The sequence below is a fragment of the Trachinotus anak genome, unplaced genomic scaffold (assembly GCF_046630095.1).
Source record: "Trachinotus anak isolate AG129_WGS33_773 ecotype Australia unplaced genomic scaffold, CSIRO_AGI_Tana_v1 ptg000011l, whole genome shotgun sequence".
In the NCBI taxonomy this organism is placed as follows: Eukaryota; Metazoa; Chordata; class Actinopteri; order Carangiformes; family Carangidae; genus Trachinotus; species Trachinotus anak.
Genome location: NW_027273862.1, coordinates 10,935,551 through 10,956,422, shown reverse-complemented (window position 1 = coordinate 10,956,422; position 20,872 = coordinate 10,935,551). Strand labels below are relative to the sequence as shown.

Here is a 20,872-nt window from a genome sequence, read left to right as displayed (position 1 = left end):
TTAAACAAGACATTTTGTGAACATCAAACGTCAAGGTGGTTTCGTAGCCTTTCGTCGCCTCTGTTGCTGTCTCAGCTGTTTTCCATTACGCTTTGACTGATTCTGTCCTTCAGTACACCTTGCTTTTACTGACAGCCTGTTTCTCAATTCAACATTTTCCCCCCTCTCCCGTGCTCTCCGCAGGTACGGTGGACAAAGACGGCAGGCAGTGCATCAGACAAGTTCCAAGAAACATCTATCTACAACGAGACGCTGCGCATCGAGGGCATCCAGAGGGTGCAGGGGGGTCGCTACTACTGCAAAGCCGACAACGGGGTGGGGGTGGCTGCCATCAAGTCCATCCGCGTAGATGTGCAATGTAAGTGGGCAGGGAGAAAGACCAAAAAAAAAAAAAAAAGAAAAAAAACTCCTTCCACTTCAAGACCACATCAGACTTTCACTACAGCCATTCCCACTTTAGAGAAGACCAAGATGGGGAGAGATGGAAAGATTGGAGGAGGAAAGATGAAAGACAGATTGGATGGATGATGAGATTTCAGGTGGGAATGGCTTCCAGGAGTATCTGATGACTTACAGTGGAGATGATGAAAAGCATACTTAGGGGATTAGGGGGAAAGAGGGTGGATCAAATAGAATTGCAGTATTAGGGAGGGGTTTAGATAACAGGGTGCAACACATTAAAAACTAACATCTTAGGTTCAATGCACTTTATGCTTACACAATACCACCGCTTCAGCGTATGGCTAATGCAGGTGTGTGTTCTCCACCAGTGACTACAGAAAAACAATCTTTTTTGTCAGATACTTTTGGAAAAAAGTGAAATCTGTGGGATATATCCAGAGTTTTATAACAGTTAGTCCAGGCAGTACGGGCTCCCTAGCCCACTGTTTCTCAACTAACCCATTTCCCCTCTTATCTAAAGAAAAGGGGGTGGGTGGGAGTCACAACCACTAAATCAGGTTGTTAGCTGTTCAGACTCAAACATTCTCAAAGTTTCTTGCCGTTTAGTTCTGTCACATCCTGACACCTTGACACTGCTTGCCACAACTAGTATGTAAATTACCTGTCCCCGTACTCTGGGGCTCTATAGAGGCACCTTTGTTATTATTTGTGATAAAAGAACATACTAGATTATATTACGAGGCCCTTTTATCTTGGACACCAATAATTATGAGGCACCAGTAATTTTCCAGAGTGACACTCCACACTGAAAATTTTTAACCTGTGGTGTTGTGCGGAAATACACAACGTTTTCAGAATCTGCAGCAATCAAATTAAAAGCAATGTCTACCGACATTGTTGGAGGATTAACAAGACAAAAAGTGTTCAAGGCTGTTATGCTCTGTAATGCAGGAACTGCTTCATCATTGTTATTTGTGCAGCCGCAGTAATTGATTAAATAGCCTGAATACGTTGAGAGAAGACACAGTTTGGCGTCCTTGGTCTCTGTTACATCACAGATTCAAAATGCTTTCAAAATGTATTATTGTGCAGTCAAGGGTAGAGTCAGTTTCTTTAGATTATTCAGTGTAATAACAGCATAACAAGGTTATTTCATAAATTGAATGTCACTATTATATATTATATATATATATATATATATATATATATACTGTAAAATGATCACTAGTACGCGGCCCCATCTCTCTGGCAACGCATTCAGATTGGACCCATCTTGCACAAAATGTGACAGTTGAGAAACAGTGTTGTGTTGTAGGGGCCCCGTGCTGCTGCTTGTTTCACTGCCCCACTGTCCCTGTGAGTCAGGGGCCAGGTCATGGCGACAGGTTGATGCACATGCAACTATATGCCCGACACATCAATACTATTGTACATTTTTATTTCATTCCTGGCACCCTAAAATCCTTGTCCATTCATTACATCCATTTATTACAGAGATCGTTTCTTCCTTCATTGATTCAATCATTTTAATGGTCGTTTTATAGACTAATAGAAATGGGCTGATTTTTCAAGGGCCTATAACACTAAACACCCATTTCCTCCCTTTCATTTGCTAAAATCATCTCTCTGTCTGCTCTTCTTTGTGTACAGTACACGTCATCCTGCCACTGCTCCTTTCGTATCACATCTCCTTTGCCAAACTATGCAGTTGCAAGCATACACACACACACACACACACACACACACACATATATATATATATATATATATATATATATATATATATATATACACACACACACACATGCTCTCCCCATGCTTGTCCCATAGGATTTGTCACTTACCCACCCCACTGCCTCAGCCTCTTAATGGGGCTCACCGTGCCTCTCTAACTCCATCCTCCTCCTTCCTCTCTGCTGATAGTGTTAGTTCTCCCCAGGTGCTATAGCTTAGCCCCTGCTGGGGAGCTGGTAATTGCAGGGGGCCCGGGTAGTAAACAGGTTGTTTTGTGAGTGTAGTTGTGACAGGAGCTCTGTGAAGCTAACCAGCTCTGATAGCCAATGCTTGTTCAATTCTGCTGCGTTAGACCCAGTGGCGATCAGCCATGCTTCCTGCACATGGCGACTTTAGTGCTAGAACGATGTAACAATTAGCGCAGGCTAGCGTGGCAAAAGAAAGAGAGAGGGAGAGAGATAGATGAACGCGGAGGGAAGATGGATGGGAGAGTGAGGAAAGTGGGGTCGTAAGCAAGGAGAGAGGAAAAGGGAAGAGGAGAGAGAGAACAACCAGCAACCACAATGGCTTAATCTTGAAGTGTAAAAGTCCCTAAAGATGCAACATAAACAGTAGGGAGGTAAACTGGAAAGCCCATCTAATCCTTCTTAAATTACAGAAAAACATGTATATCAATGTACAGACGGGTGACAAATGAAAAGAAAAAATAACACGGTTTCTTAATAAGGCCATAAGCCATTAGCCACCAGAACAGCTTAAATGCTAGTGGAAATCAGTGGAACTGTGAAGTAACTGGGAAATCTCCCATAAATATTGTTTGGGTTGATATCTGTTATCACTGTTCCCACAGCACATGATCCAACTTGTTTTTTTTTTTCAACTGTAAAATATACCACCTGATTTTAGAGATTCTTATTAAAAATGTTGGTTTATGTTTTGTGATAAATTCATATCTGTCAAGCACATATTTCCCAATTTCTGTAAATTTCATAATTTTCAATAATGAGCCATCGTGATTACTGCTTGCTTGACCAAAATCATCTCCATCGTGGTTCCCCTGTGTTTGGCCCTGTGGCCAAAATTTAGCTCATCTGACAAAACACCAGTTGGTGGTAATCTCAAACTTCTGGCTCCAAAAAGCCCTGTCAAAAACCAATGGGAGATGTCACAGATGATTTGGCCAATTTTTTTCTACACAGATGGTACAACAGAAACAGAGGAATGTGTGTAGTTCACGCAGGACTGTGCAGGAAGAAATTTCAAACAAGACTTTAGACCTTGTTTAAAGCTGGGGTAGGTAGCAATTTTTTGGCGTCAATGGGCAAAAATTCCATTATCACCTTTCAGCATATTGTAATTCAAGTGGTCTTAGAGCAAACTAGATGCCTGCACCTCCTCTTTGATCTGTTTCCAGGTTTCTAGTCTGTGACGGGAGACTTTAGCCAAACACAGGTCTTTCCAGAGAGAGATTGTTCCTATTGGCTGTTCTACAAAGGCAGATATGTGCTTGTCCCTTCAGATGGATATGTGTCAATATCTGTGAAGCATTTTAGAGATGAAAAGAACTTAGTAGTCTAGTTCTCCAAACAGCTAACTTCATTTTTCCCAATTTTCCACGTGTTGTAGTAGCTTTTTGTGTAGGTAGATTTACCATGAAAGCAGGTGATAACTGGCTATGTTGCATATTGCTAATAGTAGTTAGCCTTTTGCTAACCGTAGCCAAAGGCTCACAGCTGCGGCTGGGTTGCTGTGTGCGTGCGTGAAGCACGTGCACATGCCCGTAGATTTCTGCCTACCCCAGCTGTGACATATGTGAACGCTGACCTGGATCATGTCTATTTATTATTTACTGGAAGACCACTTGACTGTTCCAGGAAAAACTGAACAGCGAATAGAGGGAAAAGCTGAAATAGAAAAGAATGGTGATTGATTGCGGCTGAATATATTTTAGTATTGCGGTAGTCGTAATTTCCAAGGAAAAAAAAAAAAAAAAAGAAGAGGAGGAAGAATAAGACAGTTGAGGGGGAGAGGCAGAAAGAAAAATGAAGACAGTGAGAAGAAGAAATGGGATTTGGTGAGGAAGAGAGAGATGCACATAATAAGGTAGATGCACTCATATGTTTTTCAATTTGGATGCATCCAACAGACCAGCTCTTGGACTAGAGGGCAGAACATGCTGTTACCTGCACAGGGTACAAACAAGCGTTTTGGCTCTCCCGCTCTGTTTCTCTCTATCACACATTCTCTGCTTTTTCCCAAATCTTAGCTTTTTTAGCCAAAATGACAGAGCGCTGCACTTTCTATTCACTCCTCTACCTCCTCCCTTCATTTATCCTCCTTTCATGTTGCCCTGTCATCCTCCATGTTTTCCTTCCCTCTGTCTCTCTTTCCATCCTGCCTTCCTCTGTGTCAAACACACACACACACACACACACACACACATCAGTGCCTGATGAAGCAGTGTGTTTTTCAGTGTGTGCATGCGTGCGCGCATGAAGTGAGTCAGCTGGGGTCTCTCTCCTCTCAGTTGTGAGGCTCAACCAAACACAGCAGTGTCTGGCTTTAGGTCATCTGCCCTGCATGCAACTTTAACTTTGCTTTCCTACAATCACATGAACGCAAGCAGACATGCAAGCAAGCCTGCACAAGCACACACGCTCACACATCTTTTGCATTTACATACATGAAGAAACACACTAATTCGGATACACTTTCAAGCCTGCTTGTATATTCAAATATATCCAAAACCACATACATGCACTAAAATACTTCAGAGTGTAGTGTGTGAGAGCAGTAGGAGAGAATGAGGAGGAGAGAGTGAAGGACAGATGGAAAGTGGAATGACGGCAGAGAAAATGAGTGGAGAGTTTAGGATTGGAGCAAAGACACAGTTGATATTCTGCTTTGAAAAGCAGGCACATGAAGCAAAAGTCACTCGAATATTTCTGTACACTGCCGCCACCCTGTCTCTTTCTCAGTCATTCATTCACTTCCCTGCTTCGTTTTATGCTCCCTACCTGCATCTAAATACTTTTTATTTATTTTATATTATTATTTTTTTTTGTTCTATCACACACATGGGCCTTCATCTCTCTTTTTCTTTTTCTTTACACTCTCCCCTCCTATACTCTGAATCTAGCCTGTGAGTCGGTTACTTATTCAGCATGTATTTACTTATTAACCAGGACTAGACTGAATAAATCAGTGTAGTGCAGAATGGCTGATGTCTGCCAGCTTGTTTTCTATATGAATCTTCTTACAGGACCTTCATCTGACCAGTTATAAAGTCTATGTACTTTATGAGCAAACACGGGTGAAGCTATTTCTTCTCTCTGCCAATCTTCCTTTCTCCAATTCCACTGAAAAGCACACACAGCAATCTTACCATTAATCTGCAGTCACTTAGAGTGGCTTCACTAATACTCTCCACTCAGCAACACCTCATCCACCCGCCAGCCATTACTGCAAACAACCTTCTTTCCCTGTTAGACCTCCATCACATGGGGGTCGCATGTATCAACCAGCTGACCAGTGACCTGGCACTCTAACCACGGAGGCAGTGGGACAGTGAGCAGGCGGGGTTTAACTTTAAGTAACTTCTACTGATGGGATGGACTTGGTTCAGAAACCCAGCCGATGATACTTTGGCATAGATCAGGAAAAGTGCTTTATTAATGAAAATAAAACTGCTTAGGTCAGCTTAGTTCAAATCAAGTCCTCTGTGTGGATTCACTACTCTCATCAGGACACAACAAGGTAAGTGGAAAAGTGTTTGGGGGTAACGATGATGATAATCCTGATGCTGATGCCTTTGCAGGATTGTTTTTTCTCTAGGTTTTCTGAAAGTGTTACTTTCTTTTGTAGTGATCTACAAAAGAAAGTAAACCACACTTACCTAACATTAAACTGTAGGTTCACCCAAACCACAAAAATTACAGTGTTATCACAGCCATGCAAATGGTTTTGGTTGAATTTCAAGGTTTAACAACATCCATGTGTTTTCTGCTGCATTCCCAATGCAATGGAGGTGAAAGAAACTTCAGCTGTGCTGCTCTAAATTGACTTTGATGTGTTTGGTTTTCTTTGGTTTGAGTTGTTATGGAGTTCAACATAATTAGTCTGTGGCCAAAGTGGCCATGAACAGTTTTACCAACAGTTATGTTACTGTTTTTCAGCTGGTGCACCAGTGTATGAAGCGTATGAACACGCCAATGAAGATGAATTACACATGATTCATCGCTGTTTATATGTTCATATAGTATATTCTAAAACATCTAAAATTTAACACATCAGAGTAAATGTAGTTGCTTAAAAATAGGCCTCCACTTCAGCAGAGTCTCCATCCAGACTTTTTTAAAGAAACTGCCACTAACCTCCTGTAGCATTGTCAGTAATGACAGCATAAGTCAATGCGGTATAAGACCATGAATCTCCAAATGTACACAAGGCCTTTCACAGCTTTGGCAGTTATCACCCTAACTGTCACTGGGTATGGGAGTCAACAGAAGAATGTGTAATCTATTATTCCAGCACTGTGGCTTTAGAAACGGTCCCAGTGCAGCCATACAAATGCTCTAGAATTGGTGTTTTTGACACTGGTGCACAGACTAACACACCCACACACACACACACACAAAAACACACACTTTCACACCCATAAACAGCAGGCTAGGTGGCATTTAGTCTGTCCCTGTTGGCCAGAGTCTTCTGTCACAACACGGGCTCTGAGCTTCAGGGTGACACCAGTCCGGGCTGGAGCCGGAGCAGTGGGCAGTGGCACTGCTGGTGATGAATGGAAACACAGCACACACACACACACACACACACACATTTACACATTCAGTACAGGCTGCACATACACTTCGACACAGAAAGCAATTAACTGCTTTAGACAGGCAAAGAAAGTGACACTCTGTAACAGGTAGTTTAAAAGATGACCTTTCAGTTGGATTGAGGCTGAAGCCGCAGGGTGAATCACTGGGCCAACACACTACACTTTTGAGTCGCAAAAACACACACAAACTTTCTTCTCTTTGCTCATCATCTCTTTCGCATCTCCCTTCCTAACTTCCTTCCTCACTGAGACACTCAATGCCCCTCTCTCTGTGTGTTACTTGTTATTACTCCTGGTTGCTCTTCCAATATATATTTCTGTTTGTGCATTCGTCTTCGTGATTTCCTTTGCCTGTTTGTGTTTTCTCTGTCACTCAGCCTCATCTCTGTAGCATTTGTTTCTTCTACTTTCTTTTGTAGGATTCATCCCCTGTTCACTTTCCTCATTCTGTGCCTCTCTGAAGGAATGGTCATTGTTTCCATGCTGGGCTGTTATTAAAGAGGCGTATTTTGATGTATAGTTCATATGGTTGTTCATTTTTTTATTCTTACTTTCCTGTTCGCTGATTTGATTTGGTCTGTTGCACATAGAGCAAGTACATTAGTAATGTAGCAGATCAAGTCGAATTCCTGGTAATCCGGACACTTGCCTTGGCCTGGAGAAAATACAGCTTGTTCTGTAGATTTTTCCATGCAGTCAAAAGGAATTCTGATGTGACTAGGGGCCTTGTGTATTCCAACATAGTATTATACTTTCTACTCTCCTCTTTCTCATTAATTCTGTGCTGCTTTTGAAATAACCGTTACTAGTCAGGGTCATTTTTAGCAAGCTTTCTTTATTAATGACCATGAATCCTTTGTGTTATCCAATTTACAAAAATGAAAGGGATTACTGTGAGTGCGTTTTGTAAAAGGCCCTTCTCAGAGTCGACATTGTGACTTGTCATGGGAGCAAAGAGCAAAAGTGTAACTAATAACATTAATGAAGGCTCTGGTTTGTATAGGCATGTCAGTGAGCTAGTATGTGCAATACATGGTGCTGTGACTGGAGCAGGCAACAGTGAACGCAGCCGTTATTAGTCTCACATTTTAGCGAAATACATTTTTTAAAAGTCTGCCGTAAGAAATGTCTATAATAGCACACAATGAAACTGCAAGACATGGTGTAATGTGTGAGATTCTCAATGTTTTGTGATTAATAATAAGATGTCGAGACACCCTGTTTACAATACAGTGGGAGGCGCACCGTCAGGAGAGGCATACTGGACAAATGTTTGCAGGATGTTGTATTTTTTTAAGGAATGTTGCTCCTGTCAGTGGATATTTAAAAATATAATAACCTTTCATGAACTGGGCATTAATTGAATCACTATTATATGATGTTGGTCAATAGTGAAGCACAAAATAGAATCATCTAAAATAAAAAAATAAAAAAATTTGTAGGATGTACATTTTCAGCTTAATATTAGGTCAGACTAAATCAGACTTGAAATGCTTGACTCACATATCATGGTGTGCACTGTATGAGTAAAGTGAAGAAATGTTAAGCATTAAGACAAACAATTCCCATCCTTAAGGAGAGAACGCAGCATTTCTTCACTTTTATATGTGAGATAAAGGGCAGTGATGCTTGCCTTGAGCGGTTTCCTCTGTTTTATCCGACTGCTCTGCTCTGCCATGACACCATGTTCTTTTATGCCACTCCTGAGCTAACTCTGTGTGTGTGAGAGTATATCCATGTTTGCAGAGGTATCTATGGATACAGTCCTCAGTTATAAACTTTACAATATTTGCCAGTTATCAGTAGGTTTCAGCAAGTCTTATGACTATATCATATAGTGACAGTAAAACCAACATATAAATTCCTCTTATTTCAGATCATATAGCAAACAAAAGAAATCGAGCTCGGAGCAGTCTCCTCACTGTCGGCTTGCAGAAGATGTCTTTAAGTGTGATCTGATGTATTGATCTAGACCAGAAGCATCCTGAAGCATGGTGTTTGACGCCATGCTTCCAGTGTGTGAAAGAAAAACCTTTGGTTTTGTGTAAAAATCTCTTTCCTTGTAAAACTTCAGGCATCTGTTCTCCTACTATGATTTTCTTTTTCTTTTTTCTTTTTTTTACAGTTTGCATTTGATAAGACAGCTTGGACACCCTCAAACTGCCTTAAACTAGAAATCCAACATGGCCACACATGCTGCTACACACAATGACTAAAAAAAAGAAGAAAAATTGCAAGCTTTTCTTTTGGGCCATGGAAGACCCTGTTAAATTTTAGGGCCAATCTGGACGGTTCACTATGATTCTGAATTTTTTCTATGAAGTCTGATCGCGAGGCAAGAAGATTCCAGGTGGGCTGGTTGTTGGGCCACAACGGTGAGAGAGGAGAGGAAGAAAGACTGATGGCCCTGTGTTGTTGTGATCAGCCCAGTGAAGCAGGCTGCACGGCCCATTGTGGTTCTGTGTGGCCATCCACTCCCTCATGTCTGTCTCTCCAGCAAACTACGCTTTCCTCACTTGCCAAGTGTTTTACTTAATTGAAGTCTACAGGAACCCAATCTTAGTTTATTTAGCAGGATAATGTTGCGTAGCTTCATTTTCTGCTCTTGTTTCATCAGAAATTCTAATATGCTAATTAAAGTACTCAAAGTCTGTGTGATCAGCTTAGATCTACATAATTTTACTGCAGGAAAAAAACAAACGAGGGGAGAAAAACTACAAAAATTGAAATATGTCTGCTGTTGTATTTATTGCTTTACTGTCCAGTCTGAATTCTAATCTCACACTCATTACAACTAGCTGCAACTTATACAGAGGAAAATGGAAAAACAACTACACTTTAATGTGCAATGCCACATGATTCTTGTAAAGTGTGACACAGGCCATAGCCTATGTGATGGTGTCTTCAGATGGGTTTTAGTGAGCCAGTCCAAGTCGAAAGTGCCAAACTGATTTTTATTCCCACTCCTTCCTTGATGTATGTTCTTTGGCATCGGTGGATCTCACTCAGCTCATTTTCTGTTTTATTTTATTTTTTTATGTTTTTGGCACATTAACAATAAGGAAATGTCTGAGGATCTAAATGTCATTCACTCCCTTATTATCATGCATAACTATAGATAAAGGAGTGAGGATAATGCAATACATGCTTTGAATTCCTTACATATGGCAATGCAGTCTTCTAAGCAGACCGGACTTGACTTGGACTTGGAAAAAACTACCTGTTAGAATCTCTGCACTGTATAAATATCGATAGATGCAGCATACTGATACTGTAGGTGGTAGATTAATACTCACAAATGCATGTTGCTGTGGCCTTTTCATTTAATACTGAATCTGAGAGGCCTATGATGAAGTCAGAGTGTCTCTGTTGCTAATGTTTCACCTTTCATTAATGCACGCAGATAAACATGCATAGGCGTTAGAGAACATACTGTTCATATATACTGTTCCTCCTGGTTTGACATACTTTTGCGTATGTTGCATACACACAGGAATACTATAGAGTATTGGGTAGATTTGCACACAAAAACTCATACAGTGCAGTGCTTTAGCTTGCATGAGGTGCATCCATCTGTTCACATCACCAAGTTTCATCTTCCTCCTTTCTTCTTGTCCTTTGATATTCTTATCATTGTTTTTAGGGTCAAGACCCACGGTCGTGTGAATCCCTCCCACTGACCATACACAGATGTGCAAGTCAAGTGAATTGGACACTCTGCCTGTCTGGGTTAATTTAGCAGGATGTACTTGTGTTTAGTCTGAATTTCTGCTGCGATTAAAAAGAAAAATAAATAAATAGTGGGGGCGGAGACAAAGTTGGAAAAAATGACCTTAAAGATAAGAAGGTTCATTTTTTTGTGCCCGGATTGATAATTTGTTTCTAAACTCTAAAGAAAAGTTGTTTCAAGGTGACCTATTCCAACTGGCACAGCAGGGCAAACAAGACAAGCCCCTGTATCCACATTTCAAAGTTCATTCAGGTAGATCCTTTCACTGTGTCGGTACATGTAGAATGCTCTTTGAAGTTTTTCCCCCTCATTTAGCGAGAGTTTTACTTAATTAAAAAAAGAAAAACTTAGTTTGATGTTTGTTGCTAAGTTTCCATTACTTGGTTATTAAAGTGGGGATGCGTTTCAGCAGAATGCGGAGTGTGTCCAGAGAATTGGCCTTAATATTCAGAGGCTTAGAAAGCCCACTCATTTCAACCACAATGGGGACTGCTGTGTGCTTTTGTATGAAAAACGAAAAAAAGACATGACCTCGTTGTTTTCAATGGTAAGTACAGCCCTGGTTGCCTGATGAATCCTGCACATTCTGAAACACACAAAACCTGGCCTTATACGGTTTAAGCAGATCCCATTGCAGAATAACTAGACTGAACCTCCACATTATGAGTTGTCAGTAGATATCTGGGGCAGTCAGTACCAAAGGCTACATGCTTAAAAGTAAAAATGCTTCACTTAAGTGATATATGGCACAGCTGTACAGTAGCAGTGAGTTTAATATGATACTAACAATGTCAGGGTTAGGGGTCTAGCTCCCACATGGCCCATCTGCCAAAAATGTAAGTGCTCATACAGCAGGAAGACACTTTGGATTAAACCATCTACCATAGTTTCATATAGTACACAGAGTATGTTGAGTACGTTGTTGCATCTTAAGAATGAAGAATTCCACCATAATTTAAGGAAAACATACAGCATGCAGTCATTGCATACTTTCTTACCCCATGTGCAGAAGGTGAATAATTGATCTATCATTGTAACAAAGGTGTTGATTGAGTAGAAAACAATGGCATGCTAAATAGTAGATTAGATTTTTGGTGTTTACACCTTTGACGTGTTGCAAGATGAATTTGGTTTAGAAGAAGAGGTATGGTGGGGGTTTGGGGGTCTTTTTCCCTGTAAAATTGCAAATCTCACTATGGTGCAACAACTGCAACAATTACACAGTAAAGAGTTAAAACCATTTAAGGGGTCTTCACAAGACAAACAGCATAAACCACATTCAGTGCGAGGAGAGATGCTGATGTGACATTGAAATATTGTTGAAGCACACATTGTTTGGCTTTTGAACATATTAGCTGATCCTTTTTAATACATCCATGGTCCACATGACCTCTGTAGAAACTGTACCGTGCTGCAGCAGTGTACTTGACCCTAAAAATAAAAGAAGCATTGATAATGACACTGTTTATCACAAGAAAATTCTGTTATTCAAGCAAAGTTATTTTTGCAATCAAAAACTCCAGTCTTGAAGTTACACTTGTAGCCTTTACACCAGCATTGCTGTCTTAGTGCTCTCTCCATTAGAAAATATTGCTTTGTTGCTACATTGAGTATTTGGTGTTAATAATGTGCAACAAGCTTCAGGCTTTCCTCAACAAGACACTGTTATGCTTTGACCAGAAAGTGCAGAGTCACACGATATGAATGTACATCACCACAAATACACCACCCAGGCCAAATGATGTCCCTTTTTTATGTTACATATAATATCTGGCAGAGGCTTTCATGGTTTGTAGTAGAATAAAATATTCCATCATGTTGTTACACCTATTTTTACTGTACATTATTAGACATAACAAAGGCAAACGAGATGTCTAGGTGAATGTAAACCTGTAAGAGAATTTTACCGTAAGTATTTCTAAGCAGCCCCTCATTAACTGAGTACTGGGTGTTACTGCACTTAAGGTTGTCTAAATCCAGTTGATTTGTCTCCGTAGATATGTCATCTAAAAAGAAACTCCTATTATACTTTTACATGAACTTAACATAACCCTAGATAGCAATTAATAAAAAAAAAGTTGATGTAGCAACATCCAAGGGAGACCTGTGCAGCTTTTATTCAATATTAACTGGTAGAATATGCACAGTAATAGACGGGCCTATCGGTCATGTTCTTGCTCTTTCTGTGCGTCTAAAAGATTCTCATTACCACTATCTCACCTCCAGTCAAATATGCAAATGAAATAATTTGACTCACAGTATGAAGAAAAATACACCTGCACCATAAGGAGCCTGCCTGGCAACTCTAAAGTCGCCTTTGATCTTTGTATGGAGGAGAATATGATTATTATCACCTCCACTGCTACCACATTATCATCATATCATTGTCAGATTCACTGGGGATCTAATACGATGGGATACTAAGGTGGATTTCATTACCAATCACATATATTCACACAGTGTCTTTCAGTTGAATAGGCTTGACTTAATAGGAGATACTGAATGTGTGTGTTTGTGTGTATTTGTGAGCGAAAGACAGTTTGTCTATCTGTTTTTCAGAGAATAATTAATGTGTAGGGGTGTGTGTGTGTGTGCAACTAAGAGAGTGTGTCTATGTGTGTGTGCTTGAGAGTGTGTATGCTAAGTAGACAGTAGGACTATTGTCATAGGGAAATAATACATCTCTTTCTCTATCAAATCAAATTTAGTCCCACAGTGCATCTTATTTTTTGACTGAACACGCAAAAGATATTCCATAGATATGGAAAGGCAGAGAAGTATTAAAAGGTGAGACAGCTATTGTCGTGCTCCTCATGAATACATATTTTTTGATTAAGTTCATCTTTCAGATATTTAAAGTCCTTTGGATAAAAGCGAAGGAGAGAGATTTTGTTCCCCCACAGCATTCAACTTCAAGGTCTTTCTCATATCTGCTTTATGAGTAAGCTAATTATTTACTGTCTTCAGCCTCTTGTGTCTGCATGGTCTGGTGCCCCTGAACACAGCATATGTATACCCATGAACAAAGCAAAACAAATGAAAAACACTACCATGGATAATCCAAGTCCTTTATCACTGAAGATTTTCCTATACTTACATATTATGTGTCTGGTGTATTAAAATTACAGGTGCAGACTCCTAAATCTGACCTACCTTATCTTTCATGAGCTACTCATTCCAAATATTTGAGGTCCAGATTCAAACCTACTAAGTTTACAAGCATAAATTATTCTTATAATATGAAAGGAAATTAGAATTTGACTTCTGAAATTAATTTGGTGCAATGAGCTAGACAGAAGACAAAAACCTCCGTTCAAGTTGTTGGAACTACTCCTGGTTGTACAGTGGTTTTATAGAGAGAAGGCTCCTCCCTCATAAACAATCTTTGGTTGAGTACAAATATCGGCTGAAGAGACAACAGATGAGTTTAATGTTGTTAGCAGGCTCTCACCTGCTAATATGCCCTGCTGCCATTAGCAGGTGCAACATACAATAGAAATGTACTATAAAGGCAGAGATGATGATGAACTATTCGTAACAAGCAAGGTTGAAGTCTGTGCAATTATATACTGTGTGAAAATGACTAGATGGCAGATAAAGCATATTCAAAACTGTTAAACACCATACTATGATTTGGAATAGGTTTGCAGTAAGTAGTAATGCACATTTGATTTGTGTTCCTTTCATGGACAAGCTCTCCGTATAATGGTTATACATTGTTCTCTTCGCCAGGTGTGTTAGATTCCTGTCTGTGTTCTGCTGCATGCAAGACATTTTATTTTGTGTCTGGATGAGATGCTGTATTTTGTTTGCTATCTGCTAAGAAAAAAAGAAATAAATAAATAAATTTCACAAAATAGAAGAAATTACTTCACCTCACAGTAAAACAGGGCTATAGCAAAAATCTTAACACCATTGTAACAGTAGTTGTGTGGTCACATAGGGCCCATGCCAACAAGTTTGTATTACAGTATCAGCCATCTAAGCACTTAACCCTCAAATGCTCCAGTGAAGCTGCTCAGCGGTAACATGGCTTTACTGGCCACGTGTATCAGGGCACTGATGAAAAGGAGCATGCAAAGTCAGCAAAGCTTGCCCACTAAATTGACCTGAAATAGCCTCTGAAAGACCAGCAGTTCATTGCATTGTATCTCCTACAAAGAAAAGAGTCGACAATCCAACCACAGTCTCATATTAGGCCTAATTAATTAGCCCTTTGTTATGGTATAAATCCCTAATGGAAGCCCACTGACCTTGGAGTTATATTCAGTTCCCTGATGGCAAAGGAAGCCCTCTCCTGGGTGTGTTTATTATAAAAGTAATGCATTTCGTTCAGCACTGTTCTATCTGTGTATCCGTGTATGTGTGTGTGTGTGGGTGTGTGTGTGTGTGTGTGTGTTTGTGTGTGCATCTTTGTGTGTGTGCATGCAGTCACGCATTAGCACTGTGTGGGTAGATTTATTTTGCAAGGTGTTGGGTTAAATGATGAGCTGAGACTGAACAGAAAAGATTCAGTTTAGATAACATATACTTTATGTTATTGCACTGCTGAAATTATATTCACATTACAAATGAGTGAATTTAAACATTGTGAATCATGCTGCACATGTTTTCTTTCCTTTATGTATTCCCATTTACTGTATTTCCATTATGTTTCACTTTTCACAACAAAGGTATGTCACACCTTTGTGTGTGAAATCATTGGCATTGTAATAGTGTCACAATGACAACACAGTGAATATGTATTGTGGTGTTATGTTTGTTTAATTTGGTGCCCATCTGTCCTCTCAAATGTTAGTCAAGTGTTGTCTTTAATTTGCACCGTTAATACTTCATGTGACATCTGTTGGGCAGAATGCTGTTTCAACATACTTCAATATAATTCATTTTAAATGGGTCAGTTGGCATGTATCTTCATTAGAAAATCATACCATACTTATTATTATGGTGTATGTTTTTTTCTCAGTAAACTTCCACAGAATACAAAATAGTACAAATTACACATGTAACAAGATGCTAAATTTAACCAATTACATAAATTTCATGTTTCTACCATGTGAAGACACATTCCAATTACTAAAGCACCTGTGCAAACATAGTATGTAGCTAATATTTTGTTATTGAGTAGCATTTCAGCATAGCACCCTTAAAAATGCACCCTGATTCAGTCCATCTTGGTAATTGTTAGCAGGTGTGTTGGTTCCAGAAGTAGAAACTGTTGAGTCCTGAAAAGGGAAGCCATCATTTTCTAAAAATAATTACCTTCCATGGTAATTTGTTGAATGCATACAGATAAATATCAATTTGGCCAAACGTATACGTCTTACGCTTGGCTTGTGTAAGAAAACTGTACGATGCTTGCTAACATATATGGACGCTGCTAGAGGTCCTCTCTTTTAAATCCAGTTTAGGTGACAGAGGGAGTTTTTTCCTTCTGAGACTTGGTAGTTTCTATTTGCCCCACTCATTCCTCCCCAGTTACCTTTATAAAGAGAGCCTGCAAAGTGTAAGATCTGTTACTAATGGATCTTTATGCTTCAGACAGCCACCCTGGCCTAATTATTTTCCCTTGCTGGCAGACACTGTGTGTGAGCATACAGTTGTAGAGGGGGAGTGTAAGGTGGGGGTGGAGGCACAGGGCAGCACACACTGACGAGTGTGCTGTAACCTTGATGGAGGAACAAACTGAGACATCAAGAAAGCCACAACTGCAGAGAAGGTCTTCTCTGTACAAAGGAATATGGATCAAACCAATGGACTACAACAGTAAAATGTCTCTGACAATTCTTTTGATCACCAAAGAGAACAGGATATAAAAGAAAAATCCTCTCTGCTTTTAAAACCTCAAAAGGTTGATCTTATGTGAGAGATATTTTCTTGCTCCTTGTATCACACTAATACTGAGATTTTTGTCATGTTACAGATAGCAATATTCACATAAAAGGGTAAAGTCAATGTACACTAAGTTTCTGTATCGCAGTGGTTCCCAACCATGATTTAAAACTCCTTTCATTGCTTTCATTCATTTTTTTTCTTGTATTAAGGCCAGTCACTGTGATCAGCCAATGACTGACTTTTATGTTGTCATCAGCGGATTACATTGTTTACTTGTTTGCCGTCTCAGTCTGATTGCACATAAAATATTGCATCCATGGCAAAAACTGGGGTATAAAAAATGGATAGCTGGTTAGTAATTGAGTCAAGAGACAGATGGTGCATCAACAAACAAAAAAGAAACATTTAGCTTCCCCTGCTTTCAGTTCAGTCTTGAATATTCAGTCATTAGAATTAAAATAAAAAGTGCTTCGAGAATGCATTATTTGGCCTCTGTATTGTTATGGCGCCACCAACATTTTTGAGATTTTCAAGTAGGTCATGAGTTGGGAGAGGTTGTGAACCACTGCTTTGGAGAACAACGTTGAACTAAATGCACATGACGTAAAATATTCAATAGTGAAGGTGTGAAAGATTTGTACAAGAGCCAGCGTCCTATATATGTTTGTATGTGTGTGTGTGTGTGTGTGTGTGTGTGTGTGTGTGTGTGTGTGTACAGATATAAAAAATATAATAATTTGTCTGATAGTAGTGATATAATTACAGGTCATAATTTTAGTCTTTTCAAGGCATTAATTCTCAGAGCATAAAACAGTGTAAAAAAACCCCATAAAATCTACTACTCACATTAAACTATGCTTACAAATTACACTAATTTCCATAATGGGGCCACTATAGGTCAATCCTTTAAAGGTATGCTGTCCATTTTAAATCTCATTCCCCTGGAGACTATGCTGGTCTCTCCAAATTGGCTTAATACACAGCAACTGCGAGAAAAAAAACAACCTCTGCTGTTTGTTAATTTTTTGTTATGAATTCATAATACCACTGAATAGTTATTCAGTCTATTAAGCGTTCCAGTTACAAAAAAGGGACTTCTCCCTTGCTTTTTACACTGGTGTGTGTGGTGTGCTCACATTTACCCAGAACATCTGCAGCTTCAGCCTGTATCAGTGGCTCTGTCCCTTAAACATCATGCTGTCACATTGCTTAGTACATTATGCAAGAATTATGTCCTCTCTCCTGCCCATGCCCTAGCCTTTCTATTGTAAGAGGTCATTCGGTTTCCCTAGAGGACCATTCAGCTGGGACAATTATACAGCCATAAGTCACACAGGGCTTCAAGAGCGAAATATCATGGGATGGCAAGTCCCGAGAGTGGCCACCCCACGTGGCAGATGTTTTTCTGACTTTTAGGGCACTGTGGATGGCTGCACTCTCTAATGTTTGTGATTGTGTTGGAGGGGATTAATTGGTCAGTTAAAAGACAGACCTTGAATGGTAAACACTATATTGAAAGCAGCAGGTGGCAATACTGCAGTATCCTTAAATGCCAAATACAAACAAACTTCTTTAAGAGATTTAAATATTGACACGCACTGCTCTAAGAGGCCCTTTATTGTAACTACAGCTGAGGGTATGTCACTCTTGTGTGTATTGAATTGTATTGATTCACTTTCGACAGGCTGGGGGTGAGCATCCTGGAAAACAGCCTGTGACAGTCAGGCAGACACTGCTGTAATTAGGTGCCATTTCCTCAATAAACTGTGTGATATAAAGTGTTAACACTAACACTAGCTCCCATTAAGAATATTAAGGTGAACAGTATGCGTCAGCTTCTGGGTGAAAGTGTCACGCAAAATAACAGTGTTTTGACAAAAACGTTCACTTTGCTATTGTATAGCATGAAATTTGAAGCACCTGCTGCTATAAGAAAATGGCTCTTTTAGTTTTACAGCAGTGTTTGATTTTTGTGCCTCCATGCTGATGACAGCCAAGGCTGGAGGCATTATGTTTTCAGGTTGTCCATCCATCCATCCCTCTGTCCGTCCATCTGTCAGCCCATCCCATTCTCGTGAATGCAATATCTCAGTAACGCCCTCAGGGAATTTCTTCAAATTTGGCACAAACATTCACTTGGACTCAAGGATGAACTGATTAGATTTTGGTTGGCAAAGGTCAAAGTTGTAGGTCACGATGAACCTCATGGCAGGACTGACATATAGAGACAAACAACCATTCACACTCACATTCACACCTACAGCCAATTTAGAGTCACCAATTAACCTAACATGTATGTCTTTGGACTGTGGGAGGAAGCTGGAGTACCTGGAGGGAACCCACACACGCACTGGGAGAACATGCAAACAGCACACAGAAAGGCTCCAGGGTTTGAAATCAGAGGCAAAGGTGCTAACCACTGCGTCACCTTGCCGCCCTGTGATATCATAATGTTCTGCAAAAACATTATTCATCACCTTAACTCAGGAACATAAGGGGAGGTTGTGACCATATTTTATTCAGCTTGGCTGGTTGGTGGAGGCATACAACCGCAAGACAGTAATCCTAAATTCCTATTGTTACATCCTGTTTTGTTTTGGTGTTTCCTGTTTTCAGCTCCAGCTTGATCAGCTGATAGACAAGCACCTGTGCTGGCTTGTGGGCTGAGCCTATATAGACAGATCCTTTGTTCAGCTTTCTCTCCCTCCACCCTGCTACAGCAGCACTTTTGGGGTTCTCAGTGTATGTTTTTTAATTCATTCATTCATTTTCAATAAACACTCACGCAAGGAACTCCTACCATGGTGTTGTGCCCATAATTGTGTTCTGTGTTTTGAGTCAGCCGTAACATAAGCTTTCCCAGTAGCCAGCAGATGCTGGAGAGACTTTGATCACCTCAGCCACATGTTTAAGCCTCAGTCAGACTAGAAGATGTAGGAGTGGTAAGCATAGTTTGAAGTAGTTGAATGTCTTGTTTGTTAGCTTGTAACTGGCAGTGGCTGACACAATGTTAGTGGCTGTGCTAATTCAAACTACTGCCCTGTGCACTGACAAGGTTTTGGTGACCAGTGAAAGAGCAGTGTGTATCAAGATGGTTATGTTTGAGCCTCAGTCAGACCAGATGAGGAGTCTATTGTGTACCAAAAGTGGTTACCAGCAGACTTATCAGAACAGTTGGCATAGTTAGCATCATTAATTTGTTTATGTTGTTTGTTATTTCACAACTATCACACACACTGCCAGTGTCTGACACAATGTTAGTGGTTGTGCTAATGCAAGCTGGCTCTCTGTATGGACAAGGTTTTGGTTTATTTCGCCCCCCCACCCCTGTCTTCATACATTGTAATGGCACTGACTGCTTATTTCGCTCATAATATGTCTGTATATATTATATATAAAAACATCATATGGACATGTTAACTTGGTTTTCATCAGAGGGGTTCTTTAAGTTTTTCAGTGCAGCAATGAAGCATTTATAAAGAAATTGCTACAATAGCCAATGTAGATGTAAATTTAGCCTATAGCAGGTGTAGAATTGTGTATGTAGAGCATTTTATCACTGCATTGATAAGGTCATTTTAACACAGCCTTATCAAAGGTCCCCAATTAGTGCAACTTGAAGTTTTATATTTCGCTTGCAAATCAGCTGTATTTGTCGAGACAGATGGTTGAGCAGATGGATGTGATGAGCACAAACCACAATCAGCCTGCCATTACTTCCCAGACATATGCTTAATATGACATGTTACAATTACACTGTCACAATGGAGCCTCATTTATCCAAATTTCAGGCAACATCTAGTCATGTCAGATTGGTTTGACATAGAAGATTTTAACTGACCCAAATTTTCGATATAATTTAGGTTGCTCTAACAGTCTCTGTTAATAGCACTTGAGAAAGTGTAACTACAGACAGTGAAGTCTCTCAAGGCTTTTCTTTCTTTACGCCTCAACAAACATGACAAATTTCTGCCTAAACGAGAGTATAGGATTTAGGGGGATCTATCGGCAGAAATGGAATATAGTATTAATAATTATGTTTTCAGTTGTTTATAATCATCTAAGAATTGTTTAGAATTGCTCTCCTATATGCTGGGAAGGGGAGGGGTGGATGAAGGGGTATTCAATCATTTGCAATCTGCAACCTCACTGCTAGATGCCACTAAATCCTACACACAGTTTTTTTATTTATATTTTTTATTATTATTTTTTTTTTAACGATCTACAGTCATAAACGCCAGTTTCAATTTTGACAGTGTCACATATCTGATTAGAGACGGTATTTGAAATGCTTTAAATTATTTTATATAAAGATCAGTTAACACATAATCTACATA

General features: G+C 39.8%; 1 protein-coding gene across 2 annotated transcripts in view; it reads left to right on the top strand.

Annotated features, from left to right (window-relative positions):
• The window catches only part of LOC139627469 (MAM domain-containing glycosylphosphatidylinositol anchor protein 1), a 161,738-nt gene that overhangs the window by 60,689 nt on the left and 80,177 nt on the right, over nt 1-20,872 (top strand). For both annotated transcript variants that reach the window (XM_071488245.1, XM_071488243.1), the window contains exon 4: nt 184-358. In XM_071488245.1, the coding sequence (XP_071344346.1) occupies nt 184-358 (175 nt within the window). The remainder of the gene's footprint in view (nt 1-183; nt 359-20,872) is intronic.